Source organism: Macaca fascicularis, chromosome 3 (assembly GCF_037993035.2).
Source record: "Macaca fascicularis isolate 582-1 chromosome 3, T2T-MFA8v1.1".
Classification (NCBI taxonomy): domain Eukaryota; kingdom Metazoa; phylum Chordata; class Mammalia; order Primates; family Cercopithecidae; genus Macaca; species Macaca fascicularis.
Genome location: NC_088377.1, coordinates 71,813,328 through 71,834,576, shown reverse-complemented (window position 1 = coordinate 71,834,576; position 21,249 = coordinate 71,813,328). Strand labels below are relative to the sequence as shown.

Below are 21,249 nucleotides of genomic sequence, written 5' to 3'. Positions count from 1 at the left end.
AACATTGTGGCTCATGCCTGTAATCCCAGCACTTTAGGAGGCTGAGGAGGGTGGATAACTTGAGGTCAGGAATTTGAGACCAACCTGGCCAACATGGTGAAACCCCATCTCTACTAAAAATACAAAAAAAAAAAAAAAATTAGCCAGGTGTGGTGGCAGGTGCCTGTAATCCCAGCTACTTTGGAGGCCGAGGCAATAGAATTGCTTGAGCCCAGGAGGCGGAGGTTTTAGTGAGCCAAGATCAGGCTATTTCACTCCAGCCTGGGTGACAGAAAAAAAAAAAAAATTAGAATTGTTTTAAATTTACACAAATCATACATTTAATATGCTTTTCTGACCATCTTCTCTTAACTAAACTTTTACTTACACTGTATTTTCGTTGGTTGAAAAAATAATACAACATTTTAGCCTAAATTGTTAGTTCTGTGCTTTAGAAATATACATTTTTTGTTTCACCTAAGTTGTCCCATTAGGAACGCAAACTTGTTGCCTAGATAAAAATTGCTTGCAGCAATGAAACAGGCAACTGGAAGATTGATAGGCTAAATGAGAAAAATAAAAAGTATTTAAAAGCCAGCAGATTAAAATTGTTTAGAAAAGCTATAAGATCTGCTTCTATATTTTTGTCCTTATGTCTATATGTGTTATGTGTATGTGACCATACTTGGCAAATGAAGGTAGTTTTTAACTTGTTGGTTAAATAGAAATAGCTTTGTAGGCCCGGCACAGTGGCTCACACCTATAATCCCAGCACTTTGGGAGGCCAAATCACTTGAGGTCAGTAGTTCGAGACAGACCTAGCCAACATGGCAAAACCCCATCTCTACTAAAAACACAAAAATTAGCTGGGTGTGGTGGTGGGTGCCTGTAATCCCAGTGACTTGGGAGACTGAGGCAGAAAATCACTTGAACCTGGGAGGCAGAGGTTGCAGTGAGCCAAGATCATGCCACTGCACTCCAGCCTGGGCAATAGAGTAAGACTCCTCCATCTCAAGGAAAAAAAAAAAAGTCTTCATAATAATCATTTAAATATAATTCAATACTTCAGCAAATTTTTGGTTTTGAGCCTGTGGACTCAGGTGTCAGGATGGGTGGCCACGTTGAGGCTTGGCAACAAGTTCTCAGTGCCTACACTGGCAGCTACCAGACAGAATCAAGCCCAATATGACTCCTTCTTCTCTGTTCCAGCTTTGCCTCCTCGCTCTTCTTTAAGAGGATGGATTTTTCTTCTGCCCTGTGCTCCACACCTGGTATGTAAATTCACGACTTACTCAAAACCTGCCTTTCATAGCTACCTTGTGTGCCGCATGCTTACTTAAGAGCGAAGATGACTGGGAAATACAATGAGAATAATGCCTGTTTCATAGTTTCAAAATCTTTTTCTATAATTTAAAATATTAAAATCATATTATGGTAATTTAATAATAATCATAACATTTCTGAGTCATTTTTGTGTTAAAATACTAAAACATTGGCCAGGCGCGGTGGCTCACGCCTGTAATCCCAGCACTGTGGGAGGCTGACGCAGGCAGATCACAAGATCAGGAGTTTGAGACCAGCCTGGCCACATGATGAAACCCCGTCTCTACTAAAGATACAAAAAAGGTAAAAAGGTAAAAATAACTAGACCTAGCAGACATGCTTAGTATGCCCCCAAGAAGCAACTGTAGATTATATATGTTACACCATCTCAAAAAAACTAACAAACAAAACATACAATCCTAAGAAGACAACTGAAACTTTGTGTACATTTCTGCTACATGGTAGGCCAGTTAAACATTTATACAGATATTTTATTGTAATTTTTAATGCATGTTTCCTGGTAGTATAAAAGCTTTCTTATGCAAGAAGGCTGATGTTATAACAGAAGCTTAAAGGATATTAGGAAACATGTTTTCTTCATGGGACATTTCTGAAAAAGTCTCCAATGATAAGGATACTTATTTCATTAGAATAGTTGTAAAACGGTTAAATAAAGTATTATAGATCCACTAGTATTGAGCAAAGCTAAGTAAATTGATTGGATTGCTTTTGCAGTTGCAGATTGATGACAATCAGATCCACTTAGAGTGGAAAAAATGTGTTGACTCTTATAAAATAGTCACTGGAAGGCCTATGCCCCTAATAATAGAACCTCATGCATCTTCTGCTACTGAAGTCTAATTATCACTAAATTCAGCAAGGCTTTAATGCATTATGGCCAAGCATATTTTCACCAGGTAAAGAAAGCTAATAGTCTACTGACTGAGGATTGTAAAACTCTTTATACTCTTTTTTTTTTTTTTTTTTTTTTTTTTTTTTGAGACAGAGTCTCGCTCTGTAACCAGGCTGGAGTGCAGTGGCCGGATCTCAGCTCACTGCAAGCTCTGCCTCCCGGGTTTACGCCATTCTCCTGCCTCAGCCTCCCGAGTAGCTGGGACTACAGGCGCCCGCCACCTCGCCCGGCTAGTTTTTTGTACTTTTTTTTTAGTAGAGACGGGGTTTCACCGTGTTAGCCAGGATGGTCTCGATCTCCTGACCTCGTGATCCGCCCGTCTCGGCCTCCCAAAGTGCTGGGATTACAGGCTTGAGCCACCGCGCCCGGCTAACTCTTTATACTCTTGAACCCAGAGATTGAGTCTGCTTGCATCTGCACTGCAGCAAGACTTGAGGATCTTGAACCTTGATTTGATAATCTTATAACTCAGAAGGGGCCCTCCAATCTCTTGCAATTGTTAAGGTAAAGCTAACCAGGGAAGATTCTTCTCAAAAGAAGACGGCAACCTTGATGTAAATAGCTGTTTACACAAGATCAAAAATCAAGACATCTCTGCTATCATGACACTCTTAGTTCACAGATTTTTTTATGGCTCTATAAATAACAAAAATAAAAAAGGGGTCTCTTGTGTGCACTCATGGGTTATACTTTTATATGTAGAGAATTTTGCACCAAACCTTATATAAGAACAAACTTAGGCCTTGATAGGTAAAAGATGAAGGGCCAGCGTAGGTGAGAAATTTTAATGGGACATTTGTTGCCTTATAATACCAGAAACAGAATATTGGTCCACTGCTGTTAACCTACTTCATAAGTTAAAGAGAGCTTGTTCAGAATTGGTTAGGGAGCATTGCCAGGAAGCCATTACTCCTCTGAATGGGCATAATTTTTAGGTCTTTTTTTGCCATGGTTTAGAGTAAATGAGGCGATGGTTAGAAATTTATCCCCCATAATTGGTTCTATAGCAGATTCTACCGTAAAGGCTATGGTTGGTTACATGATAGACTTTAAACTTTCTTGTTAAAGTTGTGCTAAATAATGAATTTCTCTGGATTGCTTACTGGATAAACAAAGAAGTATCTGTGCAGTTGCTAATACTTGTATTTGCACTAGAGAAATACATTGGCTATTACAGAGATTCAGTTACAGGAGATTAATGAACAGGATGCTTGGTTGAAATGAATAGATGTTTATCTAGCGAATTATTTGATTTATTTAATTTTAGTTGGTTTGTTCATGGGGACCCTGGCTAAAAAGCATACTTCAATCTCTTGGTATTACCCTCCTGATGTCAAAATAGTAGTCTCCCTACCGCACTGTATTCTCTCAAAAGTTATAAATGTTTGCATGCAGTCATCTCTAGAATGTCAAATGGTTTCTAATTAACTGGAATAACAAAAACTCAAAGACATATGTGACCATGAGGACACCATAACCTATAACATAACAGATAAGGACAAAAACCCAAAAGAATGGAAACTAAGTGGCGCTAAGGCCCTGAGTTTTGGTCACAATCTGACCTACATGAGAACTTAACCAAATGGAAAGAATTTTTAAAACAAAATTATCAGAGGCCACTATTCGTGACTGAGCGTGTGCACTAGGCCCAAACAGACCAAACCAAACCAAAATAGAGTCCCTCATGCTAAATGTCACATAAACTGAAAATTTAAGGAAAGAGGTAGATCCTTAAGATCTATAGGCCAGGTTTTGTTTTTCTTGTGTAAACAGTAGATTTTAACACAAGGAGGTCCTCTTACTGTAAGCCTTTAAAAAATATAATAACCTGAAGCCCTTATTTCCACTTTACAAAACCCACAGTTCTCTTACTTCACAGTGAGATTTGAAACTAAATAAGTACATTTTTAATGGTGACAGAGTGATATCAATGTCTTAAAGTTTTGGTCTACATCTGAAAATTGAGAAGGTAACCAAATGGGAGAAATTGTTAAATTAATTATAGCCTAAACCTGCCCCCTTTCCTGTATAAGTTTGGTCAATAGGTGTTTTTCAAGATAGTAAACTGAAACCTAACTAGATATGTAAGTAGACTGTAACACATTCTTGTACCAACCACTCTGTTTTTGCCAATAAAAAAGTTAACTGTTCAAACAATGTTCAAATAAGGCAAATCCCAAGCTGTAATCCATCTGGCTGTTTCAGTACCTCACTTTCATTTTCTCTGTGTCATTTTGCTTTTTCTGTCCATAAATCTTTTTCCACCAGGTGGCTGTGCTGGAGTCTCTCTGAGCCTACTTCTGGATCCACAGGCTGCCTGATTTGCAAATTATTTTTTGCTCAATTAAACTCTGATTGGTTTTAAAGTTGGTTGTTTTTAAGTTTTCAAATTTTTTACAATAAAAAATAATGTGTTGGGCTTTCATTTTCTAAACTCATCCCTCAGTGATTTTCCTGAATTATTCTACATTCTTTCAAAATGCTTCTGCAATTTCTTTCTTTTTTTTTTTTTAACTTTCGAGATAGGCTCTCACCGTATCACCCAGACTAGGTGCAGTGGTGTAACCAGTTATGGCTCACTGCAGCCTTGACCTTCTATGCTCAAGCAATCCTCCTCCCTCAGCTCCCCGAGTGACTGGGACTACAGGCATGCACCATTATACCATTATGCCCAGCTAATTTTTTAGCTTTTTTCATGAAGACAGGATCTTACTATGTTGCCCATGCTGCACTTGAACTCCTGAGCTCAAGTGATTCTCCCACCTCAGCCTCCCAAAGTGCTAAAATTACAGATATGAGCCACTGAGTGCATCTGCAGTTCTTGAGAGGAGTATTACCAATAATTAAACAGTACTATATGGTCACAAATTCAAAAGGAATCTGGCATCTATTCTAGAAGTGTCACTCGCCAGGATCTCAAGCATCTAAGGCAGTTACTTTAGTAGTGTTATTTATGGAGGTGCATGGGCTTTGGGGTCAGACAGAGTTGATCCTGAATCTCAGCCCAGCCACTTAGTAGCTGTGGGTCTTTGGACAAGTTTCTTGATGTGCAAGAGTTCTATAAACCACATATGCAAAAAATAAGGCAGAATGATACTGATTGCAAAAATAGTAGCAATTTTTTATCCCTTCTATATCCATGCCCATTGCCAGGGACTTTTACAGCTGTTCCCATTGAGATCCAGAATCTGTTTTCTGAAACCTAGATCTGGCTGGCCTCATTTGCTCAAGGCAGTAAAAATATGTGAACATGACAGTGTGCTAGTTTGGGGACTAGCAGTCTTGAATGCTTCTGTTTTTCTCTCACAGTGCTGCCATCTCCATGAAAAAAAGCCCATGCTAGGCAGCTGGAGGATAACATACCATGGGGGAGGAGAAGCAAGGTGTCCCTGTTGACAGCTCCAGAAGCAGAAGCTCACATCCAGAAGCACAGCTGCCTAGTTAACAAGCAGCTGATAACACATGTCTGAAGGAGCTCAGCTGAGATCAGAAGAATTGCTCCACTGAGCCCAGCTTAAATGACTGACCATTTCAATTGTGAGCTAAGAAGCCTTGGCTGGGCTGGGCACGGTGGCTCATGCCTGTAATCCCAGCACTTTGGGAGGTTGGGGTGGGTGGATCACCTGAGGTTGGGAGTTTGAGACCAGCCTGACCTACAAGGAGAAACCCTGACTCTACTAAAAATACAAAAGTAGCCGAGCGTGGTGGCGCATACCTGTAATCACAGCTACTTGGGAGGCTGAGGCAGGAGAATCGCTTGAACCCAGGAGGCGGAGGTTGCCGTGAGCTGAGATTGCGCCATTGCACTCTAGCCTGGGCAACAAGAGCGAAACTTCGTATTTAAAAAAAAAAAGTCTTGGTTGGTTTGTCATGCTGTAATACCTAACTAATACATGCACCCAGTGCAGTTAGGATGCCAGGATTTAATGGCAGGTTGATTAGTGGTTGTTATAGTTACCTTCCAACAGTTGGCACCCTAAAGGTACTGATTTTTTTTTCTGCTTTAAAGTTGGATGTTTTGTAAGAGCAATATTGAGTAATGCAGAAAAATATGTAAGCATGTTTGCATGTGATTGGTAGTTGTACTCACATAATCCCCACACCACAGGAGAAAACAGATAAACACACCCTGGCCACTAGGGCCAGGCCAAATAGCAAGATAAGTTTACCTTGAATCTATTTTCTCTACATCTAAACACTGGAAGTGATGACTGTGGAGAGATCTGAAGACATAGAGTTTTAATCTCCTGTGGCCCCATCATCTTTTGTTTACTGTCCGATCTCTGGAAGAAAGGTGGGCAACAGGTGGCCAGCAGTGGTGTACCTGTGGTTATTTTATTCCTGCTGCCCTCTGCTCTTTCTATGGTGACTATCTGTTCCATCCTCAAAACTGAAGAAGGATGTTGGTAAAGAGAGGCTGTCCCTTCACTTCTGGCAGAAAAGGGATGTTCAGGCCCTTCACCGTCCTGATGTCAGGGCTGCACTTCAATGTGGCAGCTGTTGGCCATGTGTGGCTACTGGCTGCCTGGAATGTGGCTGGTCTGAACTGCAGTGTGCTAGAAAGGTAAAATACAGAGTTAATTTCAAAGATTCAGTTCCAAATAAATATATATACTTTATTAATAATTGCATATCACGCACATATTAAAATGATAAGGTTTTAGATATATTGGGTTAAATTGTTACAATCAATTCCACTTGTTTCTTATTTATTTTTAAAGTTTGGCTCCTAAAAAATGTACAATTCATGTGTCGCCCACATTTTATTTCAGAGGATTGCCTTATTTTTAAAATTTCAGGCTGCCTGCTTAAAAAACCAGAAGCCGGCTGGGCGCTGTGGCTCACGCCTGTAATCCCAGCACTTTGGGAGGCCAAGGTGGGTGGATCACGAGGCCAAGAGATCAAGACCATCCTGGCCAACATGGTGAAACCCCGTTTCTACTAAAAATACCAAAATTAGCTGGGTGTGGTGGTGCGTGCCTGTAGTCTCAGCTCCTTGGGAGGCTGAGGCAGGAGAATCGCTTGAACCCAGGAGGCAGAGGTGCAGTGAACTGAGATCGCGCCACTGCACTCCAGCCTGTCGACAGAGCTAGACTCCGTCTCAAAAAACAAGAAACAAAAACAAAACAAGAAAACCAGAAGCCAGGAAGGTCATAAAATCTGAAAATTTTGAATAATTGGTATTATATTCTTTGCATTTGTGAATAGCCATATATTATTTATAAATGCATATGGCCTTATTCACAAGGTTAAATGCAAATACCCTCTAGGGTGGGCCTGACTCAGCTCAGGGAGGAAGCCCTGTCTGAAAAGGCTACAGCTTAGGCTGTCACTCTTCCTTCAGCCCAGCATCTGATCACATCTCCTGTCACTCAGGGCCTGAAGGGGAGGGGGCCTTAAACGTTACCCAATCAGGAACGCTGGGCTGGGAACCGTCCAATCAGGCACGCAGCTGGAGCGGACAGCACAGCTTCCGGGATTTGGCGGGGCCTTTGTCTCTTACTGCAGCCGGCGCTCCACGTCTCCTCTTCACTGCTCTGTCTCCTCTGCGTCCAGGGTCACCGATGTGACCCTGTTACCCGCAGGAACTTGGAGCTTCACAACTAAGACGCCAGGATCCCCTGGAAGCCTAGAAATGGTGAGCCTGCTGGGTCCGACATCCCGAGAGACGGGGAGGGTCTGGTTGGAACCGGTTGGAAGTGGCTGTGGCGGGCCTCGGGCCTCCCCGCAGTCTGCTCCGAAATCGGCAGCCCGAGTTCTCCTTGGCGCAGCTCGGCCCTCAGTCTCCTTCAGCCATAAGATGGCGGCTGGGCTGACAGCCGGGACTCCGGGCGTCCTGTCTCCTCCCTGCGCAGTGACTGTGCTTTGGCCTGGAGCCCTCTGTGGGCAGCTCTGCAGCCGCAGAACCGCATCTCTCGCCGAGTGTGCAGGGACGACGGGAGAATCGTCAGAGGAGAATCCTGACTCGGGTGCGGGGTTTATGAATGGAAAGAGCTTTGGTCTGTGCGGTTCCCAGGTCCTCTTTTTTCCTATTAAAAATTTATGGGAGTGAAGGTATTTTTATTAAAGAACCCTTAATCAAAGAGCGATTCAGGAAATTTGGAGCACCCAGCTATGGTTTGTAGTTTGTGGTCCATGGGAAGGGCTTAAAGCAAACACTTTTATAAGATGCATGATGAAAAAAAGTTTAATAATCGGTTAGGTACAGTTACGTCGTTTTTTAATTTGTATGATTAAGGTGGAAATTTCCTGGTCATGTAATCAGAGGTGGTCAGTTTACAGTTGGTTAAGCCTGAATTTTGTTCCCTCAGTGTTATTTACCCTCCCTTCCCTCCGCCAAAAATACATTCGAGTTTGATTTTTTCAAAGTTGGAACCCAGGGACTAGAGCCACCTCAGTCTAATTGCCTGCCACTTAATTATTTTCACATCCACAAGGGACTGATTTTCCCCTGCAATTTGCACATGTGTCCCAAGCAGGGTCTCAAGTCTACCCCCCATCCCCCATTCCTCCAGCTTAACTCTGGCTTGCAGTAAAATACTAAATTTCCAGGTCCTTCTGACATTCCCAAATGCCTACTTACCCTCCCTAATTCGCATTATCAACTGTGTTTCCTTTAGTGTACATTTTCGATGCCGTATTTTAATTAATCACTTTTGACAAAGCATTGGCTGGCACGTTTTAAAAGATTTGTTTCCTGTTTGTAAATATCTCCTATGAGAAGAAAGCAAAGAATAATCCGCTAACGTTGTATTGTAAATCTCTGTGCCTCTTTTCTTTTTATCTTCCTTAGGCACAGTGATCTTATCAGAATGTTTTTGGGTCATGATTGCTTTCCCTTTGGAAACTTTAGGGGGTGATGTGTTCTCAGCCACCCTTCAGTTATTTTTCAGTACTGTCTGGGGCAAGATACCTTCCATGGCAATGTTTGCTCGAGCGTCTAGTAAATATCAGCTCCTGGGTCATTTTCTCTCGTAGAACAACCTGAAGTATGGAATGTAGCCTCTCAAGGGAACAGGTGGATGCCCTGGGACCGAGAGGCATCTCCTGGGCTACTCTTCCTTTGAAAAGCTTACTCCTTGAGATACTAAGATTGTCTTCACTCAACCCAGCTTTCATTTCTTGGAGAAACATTGCTGGTCAGCCCATCAGATACTGGTATTGGGAGGAAAACACCAAAATTATTTCTGTCCCCAGGATTCTGTAAGATTTGTGAAAGAAAAAAAAAAAAAGTATTCCAAAAGATACAACAAAACCCGTCCTGGAGATCGAGACCATCCTGGCCAATATGGTGAAAGCCCGCCTCTACTAAAATACAAATAATAAAATAAGCCAGGCGTGGTGGTGCATGCCTGTAATCCCAGCTACTCAGGAGGCTGAGGCAGGGAAATCGCTTGAACCGAGGAGGGGGAGATTCCAGTGAGCTGAGATCATGCCGCTGCACTCCAGCCTCCAGACTGTCTCAAACAAACGAACAGAAAACTTGACCCCAGTGAGATGGTACAAGAACTTGCAAAGTAAAATACACCTGGGGTATAGTGTCTTCTGAGAGGGTGGTTACTGAGTCTCCTTCTGTTGCCCAGGCTGGAGTGCAGTGGCGTGGTCTCAGCTCACTACAGCCTCTGCCTTCCGGATTCAAGTGATTCTCCTGCCTCAGCCTCCCGAGTAGCTGGAATTACAGGCACGCACAACCACGCCCGGCTAGTTTTTTGTATTTTAGTAGAGACTGGGTTTCACTGTGTTGCCCAGGCTGGTCTTGAACTCCTGAGCTCAGACAATCCTCCTGCCTTGGCCTCCCAAAGTGCTAGGATTACAGGCGTGAGACACCACGCCTGCTGACAAATCTGTGTTCTGATCAGCACTGCCACTTCCTGGGTTTGTCATCTTGAAAAGATTTTTTTTACTTATTTTGACTTTCATTTTATTAGAGCTTGAAAGGTAAGGCATATTTACAAAGGTCATAAAAGAGGTGAGTTTCAGGAAGAAAATTAATATCTAATCACATATTCCATTTGTTAAAAATTCTTTTACCTTTTTCTTTTTTCCCAGAATGAATTTAGGAATTTTCTCACTTGTTGTTGTTGTTGTTGTTGTTGAGACAGACTGTCGCTCTGTCACCCAGGCTGGAGTGCAGTGGTGTGATCTCGGCTCACTGCGACCTCTGCCTCGCAGGTTCAAGCGATTCTGCTGCCTCAGCCTCCTGAGTAGCTGAGATTACAGGTGCATGTCACCATACCTGGGTAATTTTTGTATTTTTGGTAGAGATGGGGTTTCACCATGTTGGTCAGGTTGGTCTCGAACTCCTGACCTCGTGATCTACCCACCTTGGCTTCCCAAAGTGCTGGGTTTACAGGTGTGAGCCACCACGCCTAGCCCACTTGTGTTTTTTATGGCTGGGTAATTACAAACATAATTCTAAGGCTTAGCTTTTAGAATGCTACCAAGAAAAAGAATAGGGATAATCTCTCTTCCATTTTGGCTGTAGAAAATGAATACATTTCCACAAGAAAATGTGGTAGATAATTGGTGAGTTACATAGATTCACTTTGCAGAGTAAATTTGTTACAGTGAATATGTCCGTTCTGTACCATCTAATCTTGATTTCTGAGTTGCATGCTAAATTTTATGAGATTAAACTTGGTACCTACTAAAAGTGTTCCCATATGACTACATGATTTTTAATGGAAGTAATAAAATAATGAATCTGTTGTCTGAAGGTAATAGATAGTTTTGCTTTTCTTATTGAAGTGTGAAATGTAAGCACCTTAAAATTTCCTTCACTCATATTTATACTGTGTTTGAGTAATTTTGCTGGATTTTTCAGACACTTAGTTTCAAAAACCAAGAGAGTGACTCTAACATGGAAATTAAAGCTTCAGCCCAGTGACTCCAGCCATAGGGCTGTTATTGAGCCTGCAAAAAGAGATTATTAAAGGCCCAGTTAGGTTCTTTTTGGGGAGCCTCCCCTGCAGATGTCCCAGCCTGCTCACCCCAACCATGGAAGAAGCCTTTATACTGAGAGAAGCTACAGAGCCCTGGAAAGCTGGGGACCCACAGGCAGATGGAGTTAACATTAAGATGGAAGGGGATTGGGAGGGTCTTACTGAAGATAAAGCTGTCATTGTTTTGAGGCAGTTTCTAGAGGTAGTTTATTTTGAGGCAGTTACTCTTTTTTTTTTTTTTTCCTTTTTTTTTTTTTTGAGATGGAGTCTTGCTCTGTTGCCAGGCTGGAGTGCAGTGGTGCAATTTAGACTCACTGCAGCCTCTGCATCCCGGGTTCAAGTGATTCTCCTGCATCAGCCTCCTGAGTAGCTGGGACTACAGGCAGGTGCCACCATACCCAGCTAATTTTTGTATTTTTAGTAGAGACAGGATTTCACCATGTTGGTGAAGATGGTGTCCATCTCTTGACCTACTGATCCACCCACCTCGGCCTTCCAAAGTGTTGGGATTACAGACATGCGTGCCCAGCCTGGCAGTTACTTTCTGAAATAAAACAAAGTTAGAATTATGTAAAAACATTTGAATTCCAAAGGAGTATTGCAGCAGGAGGAAGTACCAACTATAAGATCTTTAAGGACTGCAAAGTTTAGGCAGACAAGGGCTTTCTTTCATAGGGAAGAGCAAACAAGATTAGTAAGAAGGTGGGCGGGGAACTGCAAATAGAGGGAAACAAACTTTAGGCCTGGCATGGTGGTTCACACCTGTAATCCCAGCACTTTGGAAGACAAAACTCAGCTGGGTGTGGTGGTGGGTGACTGTAATCCCAGTTACTTAGGAGGCTGAGGCAGGAGAATCCCTTGAACCCAGGAGATGGGGGTTTCAGGGAACTGAGCGTCACTGCACTCCAGCCTGGGTGACAGAGCAAGACTCTCTCTCAAAAAAAAAAAAAAATCAGATTTTAGATGAGAGAATGTTTTACCCTGAAGTCAGTATGTTCTTAGGAGGGACATAAAGTGGGGTTGTATGTTGGCTTAGACTGAAGGTAGCTCAAAGTGCAGGAGTTGATGGGAAGGAGATAAGTAAAGTTTGATTAAGAAGTATATTTGGCCGGGCGTGGTGGCTCACGCCTGTAATCCCAGCACTTTGGGAGGCTGAGGCCGGCAGGTCACGAGGTCAGCAGATCGAGACCATCCTGGCTAACATGGTGAAACCCCGTCTCTACTAAAAATACAAAAAATTAGCCGGGTGTGGTGGCGGGCACCTGTGGTCCCAGCTACTCAGGAGGCTGAGGCAGGAGAATGGTGTGAACCTGGGAGGTGGAGCTTGCGGTGAGCCGAGTGGCACCATTGCACTCCAGCTTGGGTGACAGAGCAAGACTCCGTCTCACACACAAAAAAAATAAAGTATTTTTCTTTTGACCACTGAAGCCAAATTCAGCTGATTTTTTTAATGAGAAAAATAAAATGTGCAGTCTTTATCTGGCTATGTGGTATGTAAGGTAAGAGTGTACCATCTAAGTCATAATGGTAAGGGTGGTTCTTTCCATAAACTGTTCCTGGAGAACACAAAGAATGGAGAATTTTATTAATCACAGCTGTTTACCATGATTATCTGTGTGCTTCATTTTTCCCTACATCTTTTTTCTATCCTATACATTTTTTCCATTTGACTTTTCCCAGGTTGTATCATTTATAATAAACTGGTCAACATAACTACAGTGTTTTGCTGAGTTCTGTGAGCAGCTCTATCAAATTATTGAACTGGAGGGAGGTTATAGGAGTCCTCAGTTTTTAAGCAGTAGCTAAGAAGAATAGATGGACCCATGAGGTTTGTGACTGACATCTGCAGTGAGGACAATGTTGTGGGACTGAGCCCTGAATCAGGGTCTGTGCTGACTCTGGATAGTGTCAGAATTCAAATGTTAGAAAATGAGTTGGTGTTGGAGAATTGCTTGGTGTTCACCAATCTGTAGATTTGGGGACAGAAGAAAGATATCACAGAGGTCTGACCTGGAATGGAACTCTGGGTGTCTGGGAATGGGAGGCTCTGCTCTCCTGTACACAGGCTGTCACACTGCCCATTGTCCTAGGATTCCAGGTCTCCTGCCATGGTGAGAGAGGACTGAAAACTTAGAGGAAAGAAGCTCTGATAACAGACATCCTTTCCCCACAGCTGCCACCGCATGATTCCCACCCACTCACAAACATACTCACCAGACATTGATGTGCACACACTCCTCCCAGGACTAGGCACCACCCTCAGGAATTTCACCGCAGCATTTTTGAACCTGTTTCTTGCCCACAAAATTGTCTACAAGTGTCCTGGCATATCTCCATCTCCAGACACTGAATCTGCAGCAGCAACATGCTTTCTCCCCCAACCTGGGGTTCTGCATTCTGCACCACCTGTTCATAATCTCATCTGCCCGCATGGACACAAATACATCAGAGGACAGCCCCACCTGGGCCACTATCTGTAGCACAAACCAGTCCTTCCACCTACATTGCACTCTTCCCCCACCCATGGATCTTTTGTCTTTTAACTTTTATTTTTGATTTGGGGGTACACATGCGGGATTGTTCTATAGGCAAAACTGTGTTGTGGGTGTTTGGTGTAGATTATTTTGTCTCTGAGGTACTAAGCGTAGAACCAAATGGGTATTTTTTTCCTGATCCTCTTTGTCCTCCCACCCTCTACCTTCAACTAGGCCTCAGTGTTGTCTGTTGTTTCTCTTATTGTCTCCATGTGTTATTATTTAGCTCTTATAAATGATAGCATGCATTTGGTTTTCTGTTTCTGCATTAGTTTTCTGAGGATAATGGTCTCCAGCTCCATCCATGTTGTTGCAAAGAAAATGATCTTGTTCTTGTTTTATGGCCATACAATATTCCATTATTTTTATGTACCATATTTTGTTTTTATTAAATCTTTATTTTATTTATTTCTGAAGACAGGGTCTCACTTTGTCGCCCAGGCTGGAGTGCAGTGGCGTGATCTTGGCTCACTGCAGCCTCAATCTCAATCTTCCGGGCTCAAGCAATTCTCCCACCTACGCCCCCCAAGTAGCTGGGACTATAGCATGCACCACCATGCCTGGCTAATTTTTCTTTTTGTATTTTTTGTAGAGATGGGGTTTTGCCATGTTTCCCAGGCTGCTTTCCAACTCCTGAGCTCACGCAATCCACCTGCCTCACCCTGCCAAAGTGCTGGGATTACAGGCATGAACCACTGTGCCCAACCATAATGTATTTTCTTTAGCTTACCATTGAGGGTCTTTGGTACTACGAATAGTGCTTCAGTGAACATGCATGTGCATGGGTCTTTATGATAGAATAATTTATATTCTTTGGCTATATATCTAATTAGGAGGTGGGTCAAATGGTAATTCTGTTTTTAGTTTTGTAAGGAATGAAGGGGTGGCCTGCCCCTCCACACCTGTGGGTGTTTCTCGTTAGGTGGAACGAGAGACTTGAGAAAAGAAATAAGACACAGAGACAAAGTATAGAGAAAGAAAAGCGGGGCCCAGGGGACCGGCGCTCAGCTTACAGAGGACCCACGCCGGCCCCGGTCTCTGAGTTCCCTTAGTATTTATTGATAATTATCTTTACCATCTTAAAGACAGGGGAGTGGCAGGACAATATAAACAAAGAAAAAAGAGGAAATCGGCAGTAAGACATATGAACAAAAACCTCTGTGACATGAATAAGTTCAAAGGACAAAGCTGTGCCTTGAGATGCATATGCAAACATCTCCATAAACCTTTTGGCAGCATAGTTTCAGTCTATCACATGAGGAGAAACCTTAGACAATACCTAGCTTATCTAGGAACAAAGTCACACCCTGCACGCCCAAAATCCATTAAACCTTGAGTTACCACAGCACATGTCTCTTGCAAGGACAAGGTTGGGGGTAGGGTCACAGATTAACAGCATCTTAAATACAGAACAAAATGGAGTCTCTTATGTCTACTTCTTTCTATATAGACACAGTAACAGGCTGATCTCTTTCTTTTCCCCACAAGGAATTGTCACACTGCTTTTCACAATGGTTGAACTAATTTACATTCCCACCAGCAGAGTATAAGCATTCTCTTTACCCTGCAACTTTGCCAGCACATCTATTACTTTTTGACTTTTTTGGTAATTGCCATTCTTACTGGTGTGAGATGGTATCTCATTGTGGTGTTTTGTTTTGTTTTTTGTTTGTTTGCATTTCTCTAATGATTAGTGATGAGCAATTTTTAAATATGCTTGTTAGCCACATGTATGCTTTCTGTTTTTTCTTTTTTTTTTTGAGATGGAGTCTCGCTCTGTCACCCAGGCTGGAGTGCAGTGGCACGATCTCGGCTCACTGCAACCTCCACCTCTTGGGTTCAAGCAGTTCTCCTCCCTCAGCCTCCCAAGTAGCTGGGATTACAGGCACGCCCCACCATGCTCGACTAATTTTTGTATTTTTTTTTGGTAGAGATGGGGTTTCACCATATTGGCCAGGCTGGTCTCGAACTCCTAACCTTGTGATCTGCCCGCCTCAGCCTCCCAAAGTGCTAGGATTACAGGCGTGAGGCACCACACCCACCTGCTTTCTCTTGAAAAGCATGTGTTTATGTCCTTTGCCTACTTTTTAATAAGGTTTTTTTTTTCCTTGTAAACTTGCTTAAGTTCCTTATGGATTCTGGATATTAGGTCTTTGTCAGAAGCATAGTTTGCAAATATTTTTCTTTAGGTTGTTTGTTTACTCTGTTGATAGTTTCTTGTGGTTTTTGTTTTTGTTTTCTGTGAAGATGCTTTTTAGTTTAATTTGGTCCCATTTATCTAATTTTGGTTTTGTGGTGATTGCTTTTGGTATCTTCTTCATAATATCGTTGGCCGTTTCTATGTCTAGAATTGTATTTCCTAGGTTATCTTCCAGGGTATTTTATAATTTTAAGTTTTACATTTAAGTCCTTAATTTATCTTGTGTTTATTTTTGGATATAGTGTAAGCAGGGAGTCGAGTTTTAATCTTTTACATAGTGCTAGCTAGTTATTACAACACCATTTGTTAAATAGGGAATCTCCCCTACATTTCTCTTGTCAGCTTTGTCAAAAATAAGGTGATTGTAGGTGTGCCATATTGTTGCTGGGCTCTCTATTCTGTTGCATTGGTCTCTGAGCCTGTTTTTGTGCTGGTATCATGTTGCTGTGGTTACTGTAGCCCTATAGTATAGTTTGAAGTCCGGTAATGTGATGCTTCCAGCTTTGTTCTTTTTGCTTAGGGTTGCCTTTGCTATTTGGGCTCTTTTTTGGTTCTGTATAAATTAAAAACAAGTTTTTTCAGTTCTCAAGAATGTTGTTGGTAGTTTGATAGAAAGAGCATTCGATTTGTAAATTTCTTTGGGCAGTTTGGCAATTTTAATGATATTTTTTGCTTTCTATTTTTTGGAGATGGAGTTTCACTCTTGTTGCCCAGGCTGGAATGCAGTGGCATGATCTCGCCTCACTGCAACCTCTGCCTCCCAGGTTCAAGTGACTTTCCTGCCTCAGCCTCCCAAGTAGCTAGGATTACAGGTGCGTGCTGCCATGCCTGGCTAATTTTTTGTAGTTTTAGTAGAGATGGGGTTTCACCATGTGTCTGTGAGGTGTTGTAGTCTCCCAGTATTACTGTGTCAGAGTCTTAAATCTCTTCTTAGGTCTCAAAGAACTTGCTTTATTCATCTGCACTCATGAATTTTTATAACACCTTTCTCTCTTCCACTGTTTTCCCCCATAAACATTCTTTCAAGTGCATACAGTATGCCCAAGACCTTAGATTCCTAAAGCCAGTGTCTACTGAAAATCAGATGTTGAAGAGATTAATAACACGCCCAGAGACCTGGCTGTTGTAGGAGAAAATATAAATTAGAAAGAAGAGGCTTAATTCTTCTACCTGAAAATAAAAGAAAGTATTTTGCTCATCTCTTTTCTTAAAAGCATTTAAATGTACTTTTTTTTTGTTCTTTTGGAATATATGTAAATTATATTAACAGCCAAATAAGCTTTTTGTTATTCTTTTTGACTCAAAATTGTCTTTAGGATAATTCGTTGCTTTGTTTTTGCTTTGGCAAAGGTTTATTTTTTTTCACTTTTAGTGTTTTAAAGTAGACACAGGGCCAGGCGCAGTGGCTCATGCCTGTAATCCCAGCACTTTGGGAGGCTGAGGTGGGAGGATCATGGGGTCAGGAGTTCGAGACCAGCCTGACCAACATGGTGAAACCCTATCTCTACTAAAAATACAAAAATTAGCCGGGCGAGGTGGCGTGCGCCTGTAATCTCGACTACTCAGGAGGCTGAGGCAGAAGAATCGCTTGAACCAGGGAGGCGGAGGTTGCTGTGAGCTGAGATCCTGCCACTGCACTCCAGCCTGGGTGACAGAGTGAGACTCTGTCTCAAAAAAAAATAAAAAAGTAGACACAGACTTGTTTAGGTTTAAGTTCATTTTAGGATTACAGAAGAGTCGAGCACAAAGATGGCATTAAATTCAGCAATACAGAATGATAAAGATTAAAAGATAGTGAGTAATTTTGACAAAAAACTGATTATCCAAGGTAATTATCTAGTATTTTCAGGCTAAAGTACTTACACTGCAAAAGCACGGTTCAGTGTATGAATAGTGGAGTCTGTAGTTGTATTTTGCTTTCTATTTATTACTTCAGAACAATTAGCATAGTTATGCATAATGTTTGTAGATAAATGCATTCATGTAAATTAAACAGTATTTTCTACATAGTATGAATTTAAGGCCACAGAATTTACTTGAAATGAATCCCTTGTTAATATTGTTGTTTATACTTTTTTTTTTCTTTTGAGATGGAGTGTCGCCCAGGCTGGAGTGCTGTGGTAAGATCTCGGCTCACTGCAACCTCTGCCTCCTGGGTTCAAGTGCTTCTCCTGCCTCAGCCTCCTTAGTACCTAGGATTACAGGCACCCACCACCATCCCTGGCTAATTTTTATATTTTTAGTAGAAATGGGGTTTTGCCATGTTGGCCAGGCTAGTCTTGAACTGCTGACCTTAGGTGACCTACCTGCCTCGGCCTCCCAAAGTGCTGGAATTACAGGCGTGAGCCACCACACCCAGCCTGTTATTTATACTTTTAAAATATAAAGTGTTTTAATTGAATTATGTTTACAGACAATTTTTAAAACTTCTACATACCTTATGACTAGTACATTAATATATTTATACTTATTTACATCTGATATCCAAAGAAAATCCACTACCAAATTTTTACAGTAGATACTAGCATGACAGACTTATTAATTTATCCCATAGGGATAATTACAGATGAGCATGATTTTAGTGTTTTCCATTTCAGTAAATTGGAATGCTGCTGTTACAGGACAAATAAAGGTGATGTCGCCACCCAACAAACATAATAGCCCTTTAGTTAGCCATGTTGCAAGCTCAGATATATTTTACTATATGAACTAAGTCAGATTCCAATTCTTTTTTTTTCTTTCAGATCACTTTGCATTACTGAACTTTTTCAAATTACAGAATTCAACTCCAAAATAAATAAATGCCTATTAAATTGTTACTCACTTGCATTTTCCTCTCCTAAAATTTTAACATAGCAAAGCATCTTAAAGACGTGTGAATAGGTTCAGTGCACTCTCAGTGGCTTACAATCATGAGGCAAATACCACATTTATCCACAAAAATATAAGATAAACAGATCAATATTTTAAAATATTGCTGACATAAAAGAAAAAAAGTAAACTACTATACTTTTACCACAATTATTTTGGTAGATGATAGTAGAACATTGTTTAAAATAATGCTCCTATACAGAACACATTCTGTGCTTGGTATACTTGGCACATTAGCAGTTGGTAACTGCTCAGCTTCCATCTGCAGGTTATCTAGCAGGACCCTTATTCAGGCCCGCTTTCAAACCCTGAGCTCTGATATGCCTGTCTCCACAGGAACTATTCTGGTAGGAGTCTGACCCTTCTTCCTCCACCTACTCTTAAGACTTCAGTATTCCTCCAGATTCACACTTGCTGCCATCTCCATTTTCAGCAAAAATGCCTGGCACAAAACTCACAAAGCTGAGCATCTCCTCCGTAGTTGTTACCCCAGATGTTGTCTCTTCACTGACTAAATTATGACTATTAGATAAAGAGAATAGGTCTATCTACAAAAATAATTCTCCCTACTTTATAGTCACATCTCCTTCAATGCAAAAATACAGCTTGGTGATGCCTGTTTTATAACTTTAAAACATTTGTTGAGTTTAGACAGAATATATACTGCTCTGAAGTTCCTTAAAATCTCTTCTTATTGCTTGTTTTTAAAATCATAAAAGTATAAAAACTGTAAACATTCTACTAAACATATCAGTAGAAACCCTGTTACCCTACTTTTTATTTAGTGGATCCAGAAAGAATAAAAGATTCCAATTCTTTGTCAAAAAATTCTGGTGGAAACTGTCAGATGTATTTCAGTATAGGACCCCCATCCAATGGCTAGGAGATGAGAGAGCAGCAGAGATGGAAAAGAAACCTTATAAAATTCTGCTGAGAATATGCCCCCTTTCTTCATAATGCTCATGTTTCTCATGCTGAGGGTAGCTGTGCACTTTGGCTGTTTACAGAGAAATGTGTTTTAGGGGAATATTTTCTGACTGACTTGATCAATCTTTTATCTGAGTTCTTAAGATTTTTTTTTTCATTTGTTTGTTTTGAGATGGAATCTTGCTCTGTCACCAGGCTGGAAGTGCAATGGCACTATCTCGGCTTACTGCAACCTCTGCCTCCCGGGTTCAGGTGGTTCTCCTGCCTCAGCCTCCCGAGTAGCTGGGACTACAGGCACATGCCACCACACACAGCTAATTTTTGTGTTTTTAGTAGGGATGTGGTTTCACCATGTTGGCCAGGATAGTCTTGATCTCTTGACCTCGTGATCCACCCACTTTGGCCTCCCAAAGTTTTGTGATTACGGAGGTGAGCCACCACACCCAGCCTTAAGATGCTTTTAACTTCGTTTTTTCTCTCAATGTACTCTTTCTCAGACTGAGAGCTGTTTTTCTCTTGAATGCTTTGTGTGTCTGTGTCAGAAGTCTGTGAATGAGTTGGGCTGTCACAGCGAGAACTCAGAGCTCGCTCTATTCTGACTCATGCTGGAAATCTAGCACTATAAGTAGAAACTGAGGCTGCAACAGTGCTCTTGTTCCCATTATTGTGAAGGTACATTCCTACCTAGGAGGCCTGCAGGCTCTCCTGCAGCTCAGGCTTCACTCTCTGATGTGGTTCTGGAGTGCTGCTGTGGCAAAAGGGGTTTACATAAGATGTGATCAGCCAGCTGTGAGCTGTGTGCTGTGGGCATATCAGTGGAAGATGGTAGGAGTCAAGAGAAGACACCAGCCACCAGGAGACGGCGAGCTGGAGTGCTGCAACCCAGTGCTCAGAGTAGAGAGCTATTGCTTTAAAATACAAATAGCCAAAAAGAGAGCACTATATTCAACCATTTCTGTAGGAGAGTGAGAGCCTACCTTCAGCAGGCACCTGGCTTCAAATTGCAAAACTACCTCCTGTCATGGAGATGTGAAAAGTTTATTTTACCATTGAATATAGGCAATTAGCTTACACAGATGGCCTCCCCAATTGCCAGGTGAATTTAGGATGAACTATGCGTAACATGGGACTGTAAATTCTACTTATGGACTAATTATTGTGACCGTCTTTCTGTCTTTGCAATCTCTTAAGCAGATTGACTGTGATGCATGTCACATTCTGGTTTAATTGTGTAATAAAACAGTTTTCTTTCTGTTTTATCATTGTGGAGTTCCTCTGGGGCTGGAGAAAACTTTTCTTTTAATTACACTTTCCAAACACTGTTTAAACTTACCACACATGATATAAACATATAAGGTACCAACCAAGCTTTAATCTAGATGGGCCTTTTTGTCTCAGGCTTCCAGTCAACTCATGATTGTGCTGCAAAATGCATGCTGTCCCCTAAATATGCAGGCAGAGTCTTGCCTCTGCTTATTTGGTATCTAGTCCTGTATAATCACATCTAGAGAGGCTAGACCCAATTTCTAAATACATCACAGAACAGCAGTCAACCATTTT

The 21,249-nt window shown here is 41.6% G+C and overlaps 1 protein-coding gene across 7 annotated transcripts in view; it reads left to right on the top strand.

Annotated features, from left to right (window-relative positions):
* Positions 1-21,249, top strand: part of LOC102116109 (uncharacterized) — a 139,726-nt gene that overhangs the window by 100,507 nt on the left and 17,970 nt on the right. For 3 of the 7 annotated variants that reach the window (XM_074034928.1, XM_005549448.4, XM_005549446.4), the window contains exon 1: positions 7,704-7,853. The exons of 3 other annotated variants lie outside the window; for them this stretch is intronic. Coding sequence is in view for 1 of the 4 variants with exons in the window: in XM_005549446.4 (XP_005549503.3) it covers positions 7,851-7,853 (3 nt within the window). In the remaining 3 variants the exon portion in view is untranslated. Of the gene's footprint in view, positions 1-7,703; positions 7,854-16,580; positions 16,704-21,249 lie in introns of those variants that run through there. One more of the 7 variants, XM_065541897.1, reaches the window with a different exon arrangement.